This window comes from Phacochoerus africanus, chromosome 2 (genome assembly GCF_016906955.1).
Source record: "Phacochoerus africanus isolate WHEZ1 chromosome 2, ROS_Pafr_v1, whole genome shotgun sequence".
NCBI lineage: Eukaryota > Metazoa > Chordata > Mammalia > Artiodactyla > Suidae > Phacochoerus > Phacochoerus africanus.
In genome coordinates this window covers 193,477,791-193,498,810 of record NC_062545.1, presented here as the reverse complement: position 1 = coordinate 193,498,810, position 21,020 = coordinate 193,477,791, and the positions used below count along the sequence as shown (strand labels likewise).

Genomic DNA, 21,020 nt, shown 5'->3' with positions numbered 1-21,020 from the left:
GGGCTTGAGTGATCAGGTGGAGGGCAGGGGCAAAAGTGGGACACCCAGACAGAGGCTGCCAGCCTCATCAGTCCTGACTCAGGCCAATGGGCACCCCACCTGCAGCAGCCCTAGGAGATGGAGCAGCCCGGCCCACATGGCCCGGCCTCCCGCCCCTGACTTGACTTGATAACGAACCAGAAACTGAAACAGGGTCAGGATTCCCGGCTTGAAGTCAGAGATGAGTCACTGCTCAGAGCAGCTGCAATAGCTGAGAAGAGGCACCATAGAGGCAGGCAGGTGAGAATGGGAGACAGGATGGTGGGCTCAAGGTATTTCTCTGGGGTAGTGGCCCATGGAGGTGGTAGGAGGGGGCCTCCTGGACCTGAGGCTGCCAGACAGGACCAGAGAGAGGCCCTAGGACCGCCAGACTGAAGAAGCCAGTTGGGGTGGCAAGAGGCCAACTTCCTCCTGTGCCAGATGGTATTTGTGACAAAGGGCAGGGCAGAGGGTGTGGACTGGCTGGGAAGTGGCTGAGGACGCCTGGGGCCTCGGCTGGCCCTTGAGTGATGCTCCTCCTGCACCCCCCTCTCCAGCGCATCTGAGGGTCCCCGGTGGAACATGGCAAGAGGCATGGATGTGGTGGCCATGGACTGTGAGATGGTGGGGCTGGGGCCCTTCCGGGAGAGCGGCTTGGCTCGCTGCAGCCTCGTGGACTTCCACGGCACCGTGCTCTATGACAAGTTCATCCAGCCCGAGGGCGAGATCACTGACTACAGAACCCCGGTCAGCGGAATCACAGCTCGGAACATGGAGGGGGCCACCCCGTTCGCCGTGGCCAGGCTGGAGGTAAGTGAAGGGCTGTATGCCAGCCAGGCCAGCAGGGCTATGGATAACACACACACACACACACACACACACACACACACACACACACACACACACACACACACACACACACACACACACACACAGGCAGAAGGTACTTCCCGGGTACCTTCCCCGGTTGTCTGATTTGTGAGCCCAGTCATGTGAGATTTCCTGTCACCCCTGCACCAGGCATAAGAAACCTGTTGCCATGTCTGAGAAGTCTTCCTGCCATCAGACACCTTTAGACACACACCTGGGAGCAGGCCCCAAGGCATCTGGTTCACCTTGCTGGTCTTGTGATTGGGGACACTGTGTCCTGCCTGATGTTCCTTGAACATTGATTTAGGAGCTAGATTCCTCCTTTCCTCCATGCTGGCTACCTCTGGGGACCCTGCAGAGAAATGGGGGATGGGTCTGTGTGGAGGCCCTCACTGACTGGGCCCTTGGTAGGGGGCCCTTCTGGTCCTGGGAACAGGCCAGAGTCACCTGACCCCAGGGAGGGCTTTCTCCCAGACCCATGGCAGGCCACCTGCTCATAGAGGTTGGCACGTCACTCCAAGGTCCCCTACTCTCTTGCCCTCTGGCTTGTTGTGACATGTTCTCCAGTCTACTTTCTGTTTCTCTGAATCAGTAGATGAAAAAGAAACTCAACCACTCTGAAAGTGGCACCTTAGTCATTTCTGGGAAGTTGAACTCATTGTGAGGAAGTTCTTAGAGAACAAAGACAGCTGAGGTTCACCTCAGTCCCCACACTGTGCACACGTCAGGCTCCGGGCGCTGGCGATAAGGCCATAACAATAGCCACTGTTTTCTGAGCACTGGCTACTCACTGGACGCTCTTCTGAGCGCCATCTACAAAAGAGCCCGCCGGGAGCTGTTAGTGCAGTGCTAAGAGGGCCAGGTTTGAATCCTGGCTTTGTTCCTCCTCCCCTAAGTTACTTTAGGCAATTTCCTCACCCATTTCCTGGAAAGGAAAGTGGGGTCATCACAGGAGCAGTCTCATAGCGTGGTTGTGAGGATTGAGAAGGGGCTGGAGAGAGTACCTATGTTAAGTACTCAAAAACTGTTAGCTGTTAGGAGTCTTTCCTTGTTGTCCCCATATTATAGATGAGGAAACTGAGGCTCTCTTGAACTAAATATTGGCTTGCAAGGTACCACAGAGTGAGTGGCTTAAACAGCAGAAGTAACTTGTCTCATGTTCTGGAGGCTGGAAGTCTCAGACCAAGGAGGGCTGGTTCATTCTGAGGGCTGCAAGGGAAAACCTCTTCTGTGTCCTTCTCATAGCTTCTGATGATTTGCTAGCCATGTTTGGTATTCCTTGGCTTAGAATCCCAACTTCTGCCTTCCTGCTCACTCGGCATTCTTCCTGAGTGCATGTCTCTATACCCAAATCTGCACCCATCCCCAACACACCTGTGGGATTTTTTTGGCTGTGCCTGTGGCATGTGGAAGATCCCAGGCCAAGGGTAAACCCCACACCACAGCAGTGACCCAAGCCAAGCAGTGACAACACGGGATCCTTAACACATTGCATCACAAGAGATAAATAATTCCTCCCCTTTTTATAAGGACCTGGTCATATTGGTTAGAGAGCTACCATACCCCAGTATAATCTCATCCTAACAATAACATCTGCAGTGACCCTTTTTCCATAAGCCACATTTTGAGGGAGCTGGAGTTCATTTCAAACAAATGAATTTGAAAGAGAACAAAATTTAATTCATAACTAAGTAATTCACACAAATTCAGATAACCAGAATGTGGAAGAGCTGGTCAGGATTAGAAACTCAGGCTCAAAATCTCTAGAGCTGTTTGTCCACTAGGGAGCCACCCTTCCCATGTGACTGGTACGTGCCTGAAAAGTGACTGGTCTGGACTGCGTTGTGCTGTAAGTGTAAAATGCACACCTAATTTCAAAGATTTGTATAAAAAAAGAACCATAAAGTATCTCAATAATTTCTAAATACAGGTTAAATGTTGAAATGAGAGTATTTTTGATATTTGGGTTAAATAAAACATATTAAAACAAATTTCACCTATTTCTTTTTATCTTCTTTTTTTTTTTTTTTTTTTGGCTGTTCCTGTGGCATGAGGAAGTTCCCGGGCCAGGGATGGAACCCACACCACAGCAGTAACCAGAGCCACAGCAGCAACAACATCAGATCCTTAACCCACTGAGTCACCAGGGAACTCCACTTTTTACCTTTTTAAATATGGCCGTTGATGATTTAAAATTATACATGTGGCTCACATTCTATTTCTTTCTATTAGACAGCACTGATCTAGAGGTACTAAGAGGACACTAAAGAGCCCTGAGGAGAGGACACAGTATGTCAGGGTGCTTCTGGAAAGATTCCATGAAGCTGGTGCTATTTGCCAAAGGGGTGGGAGGAGTCTGTGCATGCAGCTCAACTGGCCATAGAGAGTCATGGAAGATTCCTGAGTGAGAGCACGGCAGGATCTAAGCCACTGTAGAGAAAGCCTGAACAGGGGTGCTAAGGAGGATGGATGGGGGTGAAGGAGACGGCTGCAGAAGGAAGAGTCTGAGCCCCCTGGGAGCAGTTATGAGGGCCTCAGTCATCAGTAGCACCCAGAGATTGGAAAGGAGGAGACATTAGGACAGAGGAGGACCAAGAAGATGTGGGTCTGTTCAGGTGCCGATGGGAGGCCCAGGGACACTGCATGGAGCTGCCCACACTCAGATCCCCACTGAGCAGTCAGGTGGGCAGCATGGCCCCATCCCTTCTCCCCTTCCCCAGCCTTCCTCCCCCATCCCTGCGGCAGAAAGAGCAGGAGAGAAGAGGCAGCAGAGAAATGCAATTCCCTGGGCACCCTCAGACATGGCCTGGGAGTCAGGACACCTTGGTCCTTATCCAGATTTGGTGCAGAAATACTTTAGTTTCTCATATGGAGATTATGCCAGGCCCTTCCAAAGCTGCACATAACAGCTGTTCCAGGAGGGAGGCAGGAATCTGAAGACCAGGCAGCTCTTTGGAGCCACATCTGAGGTTCACATTGCCTGCTCTATCACTTCCTGGTTTGTATGACCTTTGGCAAGTTCTTGACCCTTTCTGAGCCTTGCTTTTCTCCTCCCTCTTCACACAGGTTGGGTGTAGTGATGTGGCCTGCAGCCCAAAAACACTGTGCCTGATGCACGGCTGATGGTCACTCCATGTGCCTGTGGAGAGATCAGGGCAGAAACCCATATCATACATCCTGTCATCTCTCCAGCTCCCCTTGAAAACGGTGAGCCCAGCTAATCTCAGAAACTCCCCCAGACCTGGCTCAGATCACTGCCCCCCCACCCTGTGTCCAAATATCTCCATGGCTCACTATTGTCTGAGGGCCACCTGGTCAATGCTCGTGGTGTTCCAAACCCCACCTACCTACCTTTCCTGCCTTCTCTCTCAGCTCAGCCCCAACCCTGCTCCCTCCCATCCCCCATCCCTTCCCCTAGAGATACTGCCATTCTGGCCCAGGCTAGAGGAGTCCTATGTGATGTTCTTCCCCAGTCCTCACTCTTCCCACCCAACCCTACCCCCCTTGGGGGGGGCGTCAGTCTCATCCTCCTTGCTGTAGCCCATACTCTAAAGCTTGCCTGGCCACGCACAGGAGTCTCCCTGGCTCCACAGCTCCTGCCATATACTTTACCTGCCCCAGGTTGGATGTTGTGCTTTGAACATACCAGGTGTCCTGAGAATATCTGTGGGATTGGAGTTGAATTAATTTTCACAATACAGGAGTTTTAGCAGTTGCATGGAACAAAATTTCCTCTGCCCTCATGTTGGCCTTTGCTGTCAAAGCCCAGGGGGAAGGGAGCAAGCACAGTCTCTAGACTTGGCTGGATGTGGGTCCAGTCCCAGCTCTGCTACTTGATTGCCCTGTCCCCTCTGGCTTGTTCCTAACCCTCTTTGTGGCCCTCACTAGGATCCTCTGTAACAGAGGGGTGATGAAATAGCACAGGGGTATCCGGCATGGGGTCCAGGCACTTTTGAGGCACTTTGCATACATTATTGCTTTTAACTCCCCACCACAACCTTGGGAGGTCGTTAAGTAGTGTCATCACCCTATTTTATAGATAAGCAAACTGAGAAACAGGCTGATCAAAGTGTCCAAGGAAGGGGAAGAGCAGAGACTCAAATTCTAGCCCCAGTTCTTGCTCTGTGAGGTTCCAATCCAGTGGTCAAAGTGTGTAAATGCACGCTGTGAATGCTAAGTGACTGGTATACTAAGGGCAGTGTTGGTACAGCATGACAGTGACTGTGGTATGACATATTCACTGTCATTTGTTTTTCATGAATGAGGCACTGAGGCTGCTTGACCCTACTCATCACACAGTGTTTTAATTCCAAAGACCAGGCTCATCACACAGTGTTTTAATCCCAGGACCAGGGGCCCCAAAATGTTCTGGGGCAGAAGACTGCCAGGCATTTATCAGATCCCATAAAGCCAAAGCAACACCTCACAAGTGAGGCTAGGCTCACCACTCACCCACCTGTCCCTTCCTCCCAAGGGAGCAGTGAGTGGGCCTGGTTAGCAGTAAGCTGTGGACCAGACCATAGAAGCCAGGAAGGCTCTGGGGAGCCCCTGAGAACCCGGAGTCCACCCAGGAGCTGTGCTGCCATAAGGCACTGAGGTTTTGAGTGGGCTTCTCTTTTTTCTTTTCTTTTCTTTTTTTTTTTTTTGTAATGTGATTCTACTGCTTTTATAATGTGAGGTAATTGCCTTGTTATCTTCTGACACCTGTAGGTTTGACTGTCATGAGAGTGGTGGTTCTCAAGGCACTGTGATTTTGCCCCCAAGGGGACATCGAGCCATATCTGGAGATATTTTTGGCTGTCCAAAGTGAGGTAGGGGGGCTGCTACAGACATCCAGTGGGTAGAAGCCAGGGATGGCACTGAACATCTGACAATGCACAGGACAGACACACACACCAAAGAAGTATCTAGCCGCAAATGTTAATAGTGCTGAGCTTGAGAACCCCGGCCTACAGAGAGCCCCACAAATCAGACTGTCTGCACAGAAGGGAAGCTGTGAGGAGACCGAGGTCCAGAGAGAGGCAGTGACTTGCTAAGGACACACAGCAAACTGAGCTACAACCCAGCGCTCAGATTCAGGGCTCTCACTTGACAGGTTAATGCTTTTTAAATGAATTTTTTGACCTAATGATAGTTGTTAATAGCTTGTCACTCACTTTTGTAAGTAAAGCTGTTTTAATGCTGATCTGGTGTGAATACCATCCACATCATGACAGATTGGGGAACGATAATGACGCTGTGAGTATGTAAACAAAGAAACTGAGTCTTGTTTGGCATTGTGGTTTAGGTGGGAAACAGACAAAAAGGAGGCCACAGCAGCTTGTGAATAGGGAGCAGTTTCAGCTATACTGGTGTAGTAGCCCTTGCCCAGGTCCCAGTGTCCTACTGGGGCTCAGCCACCTGGCAGGTTTCTCCGGGGCTCAGCCAGATGGTGGAGGATGATCTTGTCATCCAGGTTCACCCCAGGGTGAGCAGCCTTGTGGGAAGAAGACATGAACAGGGAGCAGGGGCAAGTCCCTTATAATCAGTCCCCTGGCTGCCAGGAATGAATGAATGGACAGGTGAACTAATGGGCAGGTGGAAGGATGGAAACATGATGGAAGCAGCAAGCTCTGCAGGCTGGGCAAGTGCTGGTGCACGGATTTCCAGACTCAGCAGATGGGAAGAATATCCTAGAACATTTGCTAACACTGCTCCCCTGGCCATGTTGATGCAGTCTGTCTGGAGTAGGGCCTTGCCCTCTGGATTTTTGACAGGAACTCTAGGTGATTATTTATTTATTCTTTTTAGGGCCGCACCCACAGCATATGGAAGTTCCTAGGCTAGGGACTAAATCATAGCTACAGCTGCCGGCCTACGCCACAGCCACAGCAACACGGGATCTGAGCGTGTCTGTGACCTACACCACAGCTCGTGGCAGTGCCGGGTCCTTAACCCACAGAGCAGGGCCAGGGATTGAACCCATGTCCTCATAGATACTAGTTGGGTTTCTTACCCCTGAGCCATAATGGGAACTCTTCCAGGTGATTTTTTTGATCAGGCCCCTCTGAGAAATACTTGGACTAGAGGGGAAACACACTGGAAAGAGAATGGGGGCAGACACGTGTACCAGGGCCTGTGACTCCCCTACATGTGACATGGGTACACACCACTCTGCACCTCCTTTTTCTTGTTGCTAAGATGGTATGATAATCTCCACATTATAGGAGCCAGATTCAAGAAGTTTTCACTGAGAGCTATCATGGGCCCAGCAGTGCTCTCCACTCTGAAATTAATAATGCTAATGTAGCCCCTAGGTTCTCAGTAGGTGCTAATAATAACCCTAATAATAGTGACAGGGTCAGGCATATCCAGACACTGAATCTCAGCTATCAACTCACCAGCTGTGTGACCTGGGCAAGTCTCTTACCCTCTCTGACCCACAGCCCCCTCCACCATAAAAAGAAACTAAGAATATTCTTGTTGAGAAACCTTATGATGAGGTGAGGAAAGCACCTGGCACAGTGCCAGGCAATGAGACCAGATCGATGAATGTTCCTTTCCTCCGCCCACTCCAGTTCTTTCCAGGAGTCTGAGCCTCCATCCCCTGCATTTGACACGCCTCTCTCATGACACTGATTCAGGGCAGATTGCAGGTCACACAGCCCCGAGGCCCTGCCAGCTGACACCTCCACCCTGCCCCAGGCTCCCTCTCAGCCCTGCCTTAGAAAGTCCATGGAGCTTCACCGCCCCAGGCCAGCACCTTACAAATGGGGAAGCCCAGAGAGGTCTTTGACCTGCCTGAGATCACACAGCAAGTCCCGGTGGCCTTTCCCTATCTGGTGCCCAGCATCTTTGTCCTAAGGAGCTGTTATCTCTCTGCCAAATGGACTGTTCTTTTCCCCCAACTTCTTCCTTCCTTCTGCCTGTCCACCCACTCCTGTTTTCTCTCTTGATGAGTCTTGTGGTCCTAAATGTAGGCCCCCGCCCCCAAAACTTTGGGCTCAGGAAGTGATGAACTTCCCAGGAATCTACTTTATGATTCATGGGACGGGCCATGGCTGCTTGGGGATGGCAGACAGTTCCCTCAGGGATTTGTGTGAACTGGACCTGAGCCAACTCTGAGGCGGGGAAAACAGGCCACATTGTTCAGAAACATAGAAGATGTCAGCAGGAAAATGTGCGTGACCACCTCTGCCCAACACGGCCCCATCCCCCACGCCTAAGTCTCTGCCCCTCCCCTGTGTGCTGCACCGAGCCCTTTCCTCCACGGAAGGTTCCCCTCAAGCTGCTGCTCTGAAGTTGTGTGCCTTTACCATTCAGGGTGACTCCCAGACCAGGAGCATCTGCACACCTGTCGGACACGCAGAGTCCGGCATTTGAATCCAGATTTTGGTGCGATTCACCAGGTGACTCCTAAGCCCAAGCGTGACAAGCACTAGTGTCTCTCAGGATGGCCTAGCTTCATTCTTCGAGTGTGCTTTCCCCAGTCCCTAAGCTGTGTGGGGGCTCTGTCCAGAGGGGGCCCCAACAAAACCAAGGTCACGGTGGGGCAGGCTGGTGCCATTGCCTGTTGATGGTGGATAGATAGACCCTGTCTCTAGGGCTCTTGGAGCCTTGGCCTCCACTTCTGCAAAGGGGTGGCAGATCAAAGGCCCCACATGATGTCCCAGGAGCCCACTAGAAGCAAGATGCCAGAGGGTCCTTTGCAGGGCATAGAGGAAGATATGGAGGGTGCAAAAGAAGAGTCCATGGTGGGCCTGAGGCAGCCATGAGCCGCCTGCAGCTGGCCTGGTACAGCTTGCCCCAAGGTCCCCCTTCCATCTTCCCCAATGGCAGCCAGGGGGAAGGAAAGGTGGCCAGAGATTGAGGCTCTGGGCTGGGGCACTCTAGGGGTCACACTTCACAGCTTGGCAGCTGGGCTAGCTCTTTCCTCATAAGGTGGTGGGGACAAGTAGGCACCACAGCCAGGCTGCTGGCTTTGAGGGCTGGCTCTGCCAATGATTAGCTGTGTGACTGTCCCATTTTTCTAATGGTGCTCAGCAAGTCACCCCAAAACCTAGCGCTTCAAACAATGTCAATATTTATGTCATTCACGCATCTGTAATCTGGGCAGCACTTGGCAGACAGGGGCAGCTGGTCGGCTGAGGCATTGGCGGCTGGGGATTGGGATCACCAGCTGGTTTGCTTGCCCACCTGTCCTGAGGCTGCTGCTGGGGCTCCTTGTACACACCTCACCACCCCAGGGTGGTATCCCCAGCAGGGTGGCTTTAGGGTGACTCAGGGGTCCAAGGACACTGGCTCCATACACAAGTCAGAAGTCACACAGCCTATCCCATATTTAAGGTGAGGGGGATTAGACTCCATCTTTTCTGAGAGGAGCAGTAAGGAATCTGCAAATTTGTTTTAGAATCATCAGAGTCACCTTGAGGAAATTACTCCACTTCCTGGTGCTTCAGTTTGCAAAATTTAAACACAGCACCCCTCTCCCTGCATTGCTTTATGAATTTTCTGTGGCTGCTGTAGCAAAAACTATAGACTCAGTGGTTTAAAATAACCCAAATTTATCATTTCGCGGCTTTGTGGTTCAGAAGTCCGAGCGGGTCTCACGTGCTGAGGCCAAGGTGTTGGCAGAGGGCATTCCTTTCTAGAACCTCTGGAGGAGGGTCTGTTTCCTGCCCTTTCCAGCTTCAATGGCGGCTCCTGTTCCTGCCTCATGGCCCCATCCTCCACCTCCTCAGCCACAGACCTCTCTGACCTCCACATACAAGGACCTTTGGGATTATGCTGGGTCCACCTGGACAATCCAGAAACTCTATTTTAAGGCCATCTGATTAGCAAACTAAAGTCCACCTGTAACTTTAATTTCATGTAATGTGTTCACAGGTCCTGGGCATTAGGGCTTGGGCATTTTTGGGAGGTCATCATTCTGCTTGCCAGGTAGGGTTGTTGAAAGGATTAAACCATACAATGTATGTGACTCATCTGATGGGTGTCTGGCCCATGGGTTGGGCCAGTAAGTGCTGGCCACTGCTCTTATACATGGAAACCATGGAAGGAGTTGAGATGAGCCTTCCTTGCAGAACTAAGCTGTTGAAGTTGAGCAGAGCCTGGACCAGTTCCCTCATTTTATCGATGGATATATATGTTCAAAGCCCGGAGAGGGATGGTGATTTGCTCAAAGTCACACAGCAAGTCAAGGAAGGGCTGCTCCCTGCCTTGATGCACCAAGTTTTGCCCCAGACCCACCTGGAGGCCCCTGGGTGAGGTGTGGGACACCTGTCTTCCTGGCCAGATCCTGCAGCTCCTGAAAGGCAAGCTGGTGGTGGGTCATGACCTGAAGCACGACTTCAAGGCGCTGAAGGAGAACATGAGCAACTATACCATCTACGACACCGCCCAGGATAGGCTGCTGTGGCGCGAGGCTGACCTGCACTACTGCCGACGCGTCTCCCTCCGCCTGCTGAGCCAGCGCCTGCTCGGGCGGCGCATCCAGGTGAGGACACTCTGTTCCCAGGCTGGGGCTGGACCGCCGGCTCTATGGGTCCTGGCCTTCCCCCTGGAACCCGAAACTCCCCCCAGGGGCCTGAGAACCAATATTTGGCCCCAAAGATGCGCGATCTCCCCGTGATCCTGAGAGGTTGTGTGCTGTGAGAGGAGCAGGGTTTTCACCATAAAGAGCAGGGAATGTATTTGAGAGCTGACCCGGGAAGTCCGGAAGGGAAGGCACCCAGGCAGGGCGATTTTGTTTTTATTTTTTGCTTTTTAGGGCTGAACCCACGGCATATGGAAGTTCCCAGGCTAGGGGTTGAATCGGAGCTACAGCTGCCGGCTTACACCATAGCCACAGCAATGCCAGATCCCAGCCGTGACTGCGACCTACACCACAGCTCATGGCAACTCCGGATCCTTAACCCTCTGAGTGAGGAGGTCAGGGATCGAACCCGCATCCTCATGGATCCTAGTTGCGTTCGTTAACTGCTGAGCTACGATGGGAACTCCAAGGTGATTTTGTTTTTATAGTCATGTCAGTTTCCCTGTGGATAATCGAAGCTTAATCCCCCTGCTGAGCTCTGGGAAATGGTGTAAGCCCAGGCCTCAGATTTATCCAGGGAGGTGAAGTATTTACACATGACTTCCACCAGCAGCAGCTGCTGCTGCTCCTGGGGCTCTAATTCCTCAGCACTTGCAGCCACAAGCTGGCCACTGGGAACTGCGCCTGCATGTGGGCTCTTCCAAGTCAAAGGATTGTTATGAAGCACCTGTTCTGGGCCAGGCTGGACCAGAGGTTGAGGACATGAGGTGAATGAGGCCCTGCCCATCCCTGGGAAAATCCTGGTTGAAGCGAGGGTGGCCCACGACCTGACTGCCGGCACACCTGTGAGGTGTGTCTGATAGAGGAGAGAGCAGGGATGAAGGATGAGTGGCAGGCGGGAGACCAGGGCTGAATGGAGTTTGAAGAGTGTGTCTTAGTGGAGGAGGGAAGGAGAGGGGGTGCAGGGGAGGGGAGGGCCGGAACCCCAGCCTGAGGAATGAGGGGTGGCTTGGCTGGGGAGCAGGAATGTATAGGAGGCAGGGGATAGGCCTGAGTTTGGGCCCCTCTGTTAGGCTTGTGGCACCAGGGGTCTAGGCCAGAGTGTCAGCACCTTGACTCACTGAAGAACCCTGTTCTCAATGTGCTGAGCCAGGAGCACCTTAGAAACAGTTTTGTACATGTTCCTCAGTGCCCTGGGGTCCCCGTGAGAACCCCTCTGGGTCTGAGGGCAAGTCTGCAGCGACCACCCCCTCTAAACACCTAAAGGACACAGCTTGGCTCAGGTAGCTGGGTTTTGTGCCTGGCCATGCCTGGGCCTAGTGCTAATGGGTGAAGCCAGGCTTGCTTCAGCCACCTGCTGAGTCCAGGGCATTAGAGGCTTCGGGAGGGACTCACCCAATCACCCCTTCAGGGCCCTGGAAAGCAGGGTGTGAACAGGGAAGGCCCAGGCCACATGGGGCACCTGGATTTAGCCCCACCCCAAGTCCCCACCCTATACCTGTGTCTGCAGGACAGTGTGTTGGGACACAACTCGGTGGAAGATGCCAGGGCAACAATGGAACTTTACCGACTCTCCAGAAGAATTCGAGAACAATGAGGGCTGCCTGTCAGGTGCACCCTCCCCAAGGACTAGAGGACTTCATCTCTTCAAGACAAAAACTCCCTTACTTTTGGAAAATGCATTTTTAACAGTAAAATTTCTCTATATTTTCTCTACATCCTTGGATCCTTCTCTTGTCGTTTTCTTTCTTCTCTCTAGCGGACAGCACCCAGCACTGAGAGAGCAATGGACACTTGAGCTGCAATGGGGGCAAGTGTCAATTTCCTTAATACCTTTAATCCTGTGAGTCTAAGAAAAAGTCCCTGTGACTTAATTAATACTCCTTCTGCTTTCCTTTTCTAGCTACTTTTATGCCTGGGAGAGTGGCATTATTTCCTGGGGGTAGCGCCCAGCTCAGATGGGTAGCATCTCTCTTTTTTTTTTTTTTTTGTCTTTTTGCCATTTCTTGGGCTGCTCCCGCAGCATATGGAGGTTCCCAGGCTAGGGGTAGAATCAGAGCTGTAGCCGCCGGCCTATGCCAGAGCCATAGCAACGCGGGATCCGAGCCGCGTCTGCAACCCACACCACAGCTCATGGCAACACCGGATCCTCAACCCACTGAGCAAGGCCAGGGATCAAACCCGCAACCTCATGGTTCCTAGTCGGATTCATTAACCACTGAGCCAAGACTGGAACTCTGGTAGCATCTCATTTTGAAATTGGTGTCACAGCACTGGTAAGCTTCAAGGCAAAGGGACAAGGGATGTGATGATCACTACACCTGGTGGCCTCCAGCAAGTCCTCCTACCTCTTATTAGTAAAACAAGAAGGCAAAGGTAGTTGACTCTGGAGTCTAAAGGATCTAGGTTGGAATCCTGGTTCTGCCATTTGGTAGATGTGTGACCTAGGGCAAGTTACTTAACCTCTCTGTGCTTCAGTTTCTCCATCTGGAAAACAGAGAATTCTAACAATTCACAGTGTTCTTGTGAGATGTTACATACAAAGCGTCCAGCACCATGCCTGTCATAGCTCAAACAGCCGCCAAATGTCCATTACTGGTGATTGTTCTCTGCACCACCTGCTGATCTAAGAGAGCAGCTGTCCTCTACTGCAGGGCCCCACCTCTGAAGGAAGGGCAAGCAGAGTGCATGTGAAGGGTCCTAACCAGAGCAGTGATTGTGCATCACAGTCAGCTGCAGAGTTGTTCTTTGAATCTGTGCCTGGGTCTGGCTTCACTCCCCTGAAGATTCCTTGGGGTAGAGGACTGGGGGCAGGGCAGGTACCTGTTAGTATTTTGACCTTCACAGGAAAATTTGATGCCTAAGACTTTGGAATTGCCTGAGGAGCTTTTTCAGCATCCCCAGCACCTAAGCATAGTCTCCTCATGTTGGACCAGACTTCAGCATCACCTGGAGGCTGCTGAGCCCCATCCTAGAGTTTCTGATTCAACAAGTCTGGGGTGGAACCCAAGAATTCTCCACAAGTTCCCCGTTGATGTTCTGCTGCTGGCCCAGGGACCATGCTTTGAGAAGCACTGCCTGAGCATCAGGCAATTGTGATGTGCAGTCAAGGTTGAGCCACTGGCCTAAGGGTTGAGAACCACCAGGGGGGTTTCTCGCCCCTGCATCTCCTTTGGCTTCCTGTTCATGCAGAGAGGGGGCCACAGCCCTGTAGGACATGTCCTCAAGAGCCCACTTCACGGATGAGGGGCTGGAAGTGAGATTAAGAATCCAAGGGATGGAGTTTCTGTTGTGGCGCAGCGGAAACAAATCTGACTAGGAACCATGAGGTTGCAGGTTTGATCCGTGGCCTTGCTTTGTGGGTTGAGGATCCGGCGTTGCCATGAGCTGTGGTGTAGGTCTCAGGTGTGGCTAGGATCCTGCGCTACTGTGGCTGTGGGGTAGGCCAGCGGCTACAGCTTCGCTTTGACCCCTGGTCTGGGAACCTCCATATGCCATGGGTTCAGCCCTAAAAAGACAAAACAAACGAAAAAAGAATCCATGGGATTCAGATACCAGGCCTATCTGACCCCAAATTGCAGTGCTTTTCACTCAGAGGGATTTACACTGGCGATGCCTCCCATTTGCACCATTGACCCCTGGGAACCTGGTCTGCTATGGCGAGGAGGTGCAGCTTGACCTCTCAAGGTTCTCTCCTGCCCCTGGGAGCAGTTTCAGGGTTGTGACCTCTGCTGCTGTGATTTTTACGAACACTAGAAGTGGCTATGTGGACTCATGTTTAGCTGTGACTGGCCACTAGGTGGAGCCCTTGAGCCATCTCTCCCCCAGGCTCCATTGCAAGCAGATCCAGCCTGAGGGACACTGGCATGAGGTGCAAGGGTCTGGGTGTATGAAAAGGTTAGGGGGCTGCTCCAGGGACCCTCTAAGCTGCCTTCACTCAGGTATTGAGCTGGGCCATGGAGGGGGCTGGGGCAGTGGTGTAGCCTGGACTGGAACCTGACTCAGGCTCTCTGACTCCCAGTCCAAGGTTCTTTCCAGGGCTTCAGAATTCCTGGACAGAAGAGGGACTATTCCCAAGGGGAATCTCTAACTCACCTTGGTGCTTCCAATTCTGTGATTTGGATGCCCCCAGGGGAGAGAAAAGCCGAGGAAGCACCACCCTTCCCTGGTAGGCACTGAGGTGAGGGTCAGGACCCAGAGGGCAGCGGGTGCTGTGGGCCTCAGGCCCACTCCTGGGCTCCCTGACTCCTGTGCAGCCAGCTTCTCAGTGGAGAAAGCACAGTTAGTGGGAATACAGAAGTGGAATATTCTAGAGACACCACCAGCTTCAGGCAGCAGACCTGGCTTAAGTGTCTCCCTCCTATGAGCTCAGAGTCCCCACCAACAAAGGACTGAGATGGGGAGGAGAGCTCATAGACAGGTGCCCAGCAATGGGCTGAGGGGTGGGGAGGGACCCATGAACGGCATCATCAACACTGATCCTAATAAAAATGAAGAGCTGATCCTTTGCCCCTCTAGCCTCCTGACCTACCTGGGTCCCGACACACCTGGAGTTGATGCCTGCAAATGTTGGGTTTACTCACCAAAGCTGTGAAGTTTGGAGGCAGGAAGGTGATGTTGGTTGAGTGGCTGCTTGTGAGTAGTTCTGTGCTCTGTGTTTTACACATGTCATCTTACACAGTCCTCCAGTAACCCTGCCTGGCTAGGTTTCTTTCTCATTTTACCTTTAGGAAGCCAAGCATGGCTCCTGAGGGTTATAGGTGAGGGGGTTAAGGTTAGGGTTAGGTTTAAGCAAAACCTGCCCTCATACATTTTTAAAAATTAGAAAATTTTTTTTTGCCTTTTAGGCCCACACCTGTGGCATATGGAAGTTCCCAGACTAGGGGTCGACTTGGAGCTGCAGCTGCTGGCCTACACAGCAGCCACAGCAATGCCAGATCTGAGCCGGGTCTGCAACCTGTGCCGAAGTTCACAGCAATGCTGGATCCTTAACCCACTGAGCTAGGCTAGGGATCGAATCCACATCCTTGTGGATACTAGTCAGGTTCTTACCCCCTGAGCCACAATGGGAACTCCTCTCATACATTCTTCCTACGTTTCTACGTTAGTTAGATTCTTTATCACTTTCTCTATTTCACCCTATGACACTCCCATAACCTAAATAGCTAAATTTGAATATATTATGATTTATTTATTGGGTTGTAAAAATCAATGGGTTTAGACTAATGCGTAGTGGCAGGTATCATCCATCACTAATATATCACATGGACTACTTCCCATAACCTGTTTATCATCTCTGATTTACCTGTTCTGGAATGTCATATAAATGGAATCATACAGTGTGTAGCCTTCTCCAACTGAATTCCTTCACTTAGCAATATACATGTAAGATTCATTCATGTTTTTTCATGAGTCGATGGTTTATTCCTTTCTATTTTTGAATAGTATTGTATTGCACATATATGGGAGAAAAAATAATTTTTTTACTATCCTAGGTTCTTGATTGATTACCACCCCCATAATAAAAGATATACATAATCATACAGAGAAATAGATACAGTATCTTTCTAACATTTTAGTTATGAGTCAGTAAAACTGAGTAATAAAAAATTATCTGTTTCTATAAGATTGTAGACTCTGAATTGTGTTTCTGGCAGATAGAACAAAAAAGATTACTTGCCTAGCGAGAGTTAAAGTTTTTTACTAATATTTGTGGAGAAGATTTTTAAGATTTGGATTTGCCCTGATATGTCATCTTATGAAGGCTGTGGACTAAATTCTGGACAGAGGAATTTTTGAAATACCACGTGGCCATCTTGGTGTTTTGTTTTATTTTTGGGCTGCTGGCATGGCATGTGGAAGTTCCCAGTCCAGGGATCAAACCTTCACCGTAGGAGGTTGCTATTGTGACTCAGCAGTAATGAACCCAACTAGTGTCCATGAAGATTTGGGTTCAATGGCTGGCGTCTTTAAGTGGGTCAAAGATCCAGCATTGCCATGAGCTTTGGTGTAGCTTGCAGACAGGGCTTGAATCTGGCATAGCTCTGGCTGTGGCATAGGCCTGCAGCTGTAGCTCTGATTTGACCCCTAGCCTGGGAACTTCCAAATGCTGCAGGTGTGGCCCTAAAAAGCAAAAACAAACAAACACCTTGTGCCACAGCAGCAACCTGAGCCAAGCAAGGTTAATGCCAGACCCTTAACATGCTAGGCCACCAGGGGACTCCCATCTTATGTTCTTTTTTTTTTTTTTAGGGCCTCACCCTCGGCATATGGAGATTCCCAGGCCAGGGGTTGAACCGAAGCTGTAGCCGCTGGCCTACGCCACAGCCACAGCAACCTGGGATCCAAGCCGTGTCTGCCACCTACACCACAGCTCACAGCAACTCTGGATCCTTAACCCGCTGAGCGAGGCCAGGGATCGAACCTGCGCCCTCCTGGATACTAGTCAAACTCGTTTCCACTGAGCCATTACGGGAACTCCTTGCTTTTGTTTTTAACAGATTTTACTGGCGTATGGTTGACTTAAAAGTTGTGTTAGTTTCAGGTGTACAGAAACTAAATCAGTTATACATATACATATATCCATTCTTTTTCAGATTCTTTTCCCATATATGTTATTACACAGTATTGAGTAAGTTACCCTGTGATATACAGTAGGTAACAAGACCTATCTTATCTATTTGATTTGATTTTTTCTTTTCTGGCCACTCCACAGCACATGGAGTTCCTGGGCCAGGGATCATACCCAAGCCGGAACTCTTGACCAATGCTCCAGCTTCGGCAATGCTGGATCCTTAACCCACTGTGCCAGGCTGGGGATAGAGCCTGCATCCTAGAACTGCAGAGATAACCTGATCCTGTTGTGTCACAGTGGGAACTCCTACCTATTTTATAGTTAGTGGTGTGTATTTGTCAGTCCCAACCCCCTAATTTATCCTTCCTACCCACATTTCCCCTTTGATAACCATAAATTTGGTTTCAAAATAAAGCCAAACTGAACTTCCATTGTGGCTTAGCAGTAATCAATCTGACTAGTATCCATGAGGTATGTGGGTTCGATTTCTAGCCTCACTCAAGGGATCTGGTGTTGGCATTAAAAAAAAAAAAAAAGATAAAGCCAATCTGAGTGGATAGGGTATCCATTTTGTCCACAATTAGCATTTTTCAGTCTCAGGTAATGATTTTAGTGAACTAAGTTACTTTCAATGGCTGGTCATGCTAAGGAAGAAAGCTTAGCATTTGCGTGTGTTTGGGTGTGGGGGGAGGTGTTAATTGTACTTTTCAGGTGAAGAGGTAAATGTCTCTGTCTCTCTCTCTCTCTTTTTTTTTTTTTTTGCTTTTTAGGGCTGCACCTGCAGCATATGGAGGTTCCCAGGCGAGGAGTTGAATTGGAGCTGCAGCTGCCAGCCTAAGCCACAGCGTAGCAATGCCTGATCTGAGCCATGTCTGTGATCTACACCACAGCTCAAGGCAACGCCAGATCCTTAACCCATTGAGCAAGGCCAAAGATCAAACCCACATCCTTATGGATACTAGTCGAGTTCTTGATCTGCTAAGCCACAACAGGAACTCCAATGTCTCATATTTTATGACAGGAAGCAAAAAGCACAATTAGAAGCAAAGCATCCCCAAGTCAATGTTATTTCCTTGGATGTTTCCTTGGATGTTCACATTTAAAGACGGTTCAGAGCACCTGGAGGACACAGCTCTTCCTGTGAAAGGCCTGAGAAACGATGTAAACCGTTTAAAGAAGAACTTCTGGGGCGTATTTCCTACTATCAGCGGTGTAGGGCAATTCCTACTGAAGTTCTTTTTTTTGAATGTAGGACGGTTCTTTTTCCAACGCTCAGATGTTAGAAGAAAGTTGAAGCTTTGATAAGAAGGATAGATAGTCTTTGAATTACTCCTAGAGCCACATTTCTGGTTTTGTATAGATTAATAAAGAAAGGATGGTGGTTTTAAATTCTTCAAAGAATTGCCTCTCCTACTCAGTGATAACTTCAATAGACTGACCTGCCCATCCAACTTCACTGTCTTGGATTTGCTCCTTCCTATCAAGGAGAAGATTTCCAACTTAGATGTAAACAGAAGATTCCTACGTGCAGATTTAGGGCTTCGTGCCTTTGGGGTGTTTTCCTAGATCCTTCTACAGAGGCTCCACATGTTTTCTTCCTCTCCGAGCTCATAGTTCCATCTTAGCCCAGGTGGGGTCATAGCAGAGAGGGCCTCACAAAGAGCTCCTCTCAGGGCCTGTGTATCAGCCTCCAATTGGGCCATGTTCTGAAAATTAGCAGGAGGTCCTGGCAAAGGATCTGGCTACTTGCAATGTTGGTGGAGATTTTTCTCCAGAGGACCATCTAGAAGAAGGTATGGGCACGGTGTGTGTGTATGGTGTACATGGATTTTAATTTTTGATCTAAATCCATTTTCTGTCCTTTTGTTTAATTAAGGTAGTGAGCTTCAGCTCAGCCATGTCTTTCAGCTCAGCTCCTTTGTCTTTCTTTTGATTTGATCATCTGAGAAGTTTTAATAGGATCTTTGTTTTCAGGTGAGGACCTTAAAAAAAAATCCTTGCAAATATTGTCTTATAAGGTGTTTGGCCAGGACAACCTGTAAATTCTCCTGGCAGTATTGAGCCCTTTTTTTTTCCTACCAGGGGGTCTCCAAAGGTATACCTATTTCAAATGTAACTCAACCCAGTAAGCCATTTTATAGTTTAACCACGGACAAAAATGTATCAATAAAGAGGGTGAAAAGCGAGCAGCCCCATGATCCAGAGTCATTCCCTAAGACAGCCAAAAGAGATAAGGATTAGATGAACAGGAGAAAAGGTTTACTTCTCCACACCCAGGTGCCAAACAAAAAAGGAACTAATATGTTAAATGGTGAACAGTAAAGGCTTATAAACCTAACTTAATAGGGGAAAAAGAGAGGCTTCTGTGGGAAATACAGGGAGGTTTCCGCAGGAAAGACAACAGGTTCTTTGGAAGGGACACGAGAAAATGTGTGATCATATTTATCTGTATAGGTATGAGTGATCTTTGCATCTTCTTCAGGGTCATGAAAGGGATTTAGAGTAGGTTTAATCTTGGTCTCTCTCCTGGGAATAGAAGCCATCCCAAAGAGGGAATTTACAGCTGTGGTCACATCTCAGAGGTTTCAGCTTGTATTTAGATGAAGGGCACTCCTAGAAGGCTTTTTTTCTCCTTCATCTGTTGAATCTCAAGCATCTTCAGCTTCAGTTGTCTTTATACCAACCCATGGGGGCTCTGCCTGGCTCTCAACACCGCCAGCTTTGTTCTTTTTTAAGATTGCTTCGTATACTCTGAGACCCTTGTATTTTCCACATGAATTTTAGGTTGGTGGTCAATTTCTGCAAAATACCACCTGGGATTTTGGTAGGGATTCTCTGCATCTTTAGATCTATTTATGGAGTATGGTCATCTTAAGAGCATTTAACCCTCTGATCCGTGAATATGAGATTGATTTCCTTGAATACAGGTCTTTCTTAATTTCTTTCAACAAGCTACTGTTGTTCTCAGTGTAAACATTTTGTACACCTCCTTCCTTATCTTTACTGGATGCCGATTCAGAACATACCCAACCTCCTGGAGAAACTTGCTCCAACCCTGCTGTGTCCTGCCAACTAGCTGGCCAGGAACTGAGTCACCAAAAAAGTTTAATTCTTTACTTGATTCTTAATTCCTTCAGAATTCATTACTTTACTATAATATTGTTTACTGTCCTTGTAAGAAATCTTTTAAAAATTAAAACAGGAGTTCCCATTGTGGCGCAGCGGAAATGAATCTGACTAGGAAACATGAAGTTTCGGATTCAATCTCTGGCCTTGCTTAGTGGGTTAAGGATCTTGTGTTGCTGTGGCTGTGGCTGGCAGCTGTCACTCTGATTGGACCCCTTGCTTGGGAACCTCCATATGCTGCTGGTGCGGCCCTAAAAGCAAAAAAAAAAAAAAAAAAAAAGTTAAAACAAAATAAAATATACTTTAATTACTCCCCAGATGAGTGATGACTGGATCACACTTGACGTGATTTTAACCTTTTTAGAATTATTAAAGTAATATAAATACCTTATAAGAAATTGAAATATCCCTTAAGGAGCAGAGGTTTGCCAGTCCCACCCACAGAGGTGACTGTTATTGAGGCAGGAGGTAGATGGGCTCCAGGATAGACATTTGCAGCTAGTCTCTTACTTGCACTTTTTTTTTTGGCCTTTTTTGAGCCACACACATGGCATATGGAATTCTCCAGGCTAGGGGTCGAATCAGAGCTGTAGTTGCCAGCCTATACCACAGACACAGCAACATGGGATCTGAGCTGCGTCTGTGACCTACACCAGAGCTCATGGCAATGCCAGATCCTTAATCCACTGAGCGAGGCCAGGGATGAAACCCGCATCCTCATGGATACTAGTTAACCACAGAGCCACAGCAGGAACTCCTTTATTTAGGTGGGCTCCAGGATAAACATTTACAACCAGCCACCTATCTATATTTCAAGATAGAAATAACAAGCCTAAGGCAAATAACTGGTACTTGTCTTCTGTGAACTGTTAAACAATGGTAATGACAGGCTCAAGAGGGGGCTGAGCCCTGCTTGGA

At 49.3% G+C, this 21,020-nt stretch overlaps 1 protein-coding gene across 1 annotated transcript; it reads left to right on the top strand.

Moving 5' to 3' along the window:
• ISG20 (interferon stimulated exonuclease gene 20) lies at positions 1-12,120 on the top strand. The gene is made up of 4 exons (XM_047767492.1): positions 1-279; positions 576-828; positions 10,163-10,363; positions 11,913-12,120. The coding sequence occupies exons 2-4, from the start codon at positions 601-603 to the stop codon at positions 11,997-11,999; spliced, it is 516 nt and encodes a 171-aa protein (XP_047623448.1). The 5' UTR covers positions 1-279; positions 576-600; the 3' UTR covers positions 12,000-12,120.
• The last annotated feature ends 8,900 nt before the right edge of the window (positions 12,121-21,020 follow it).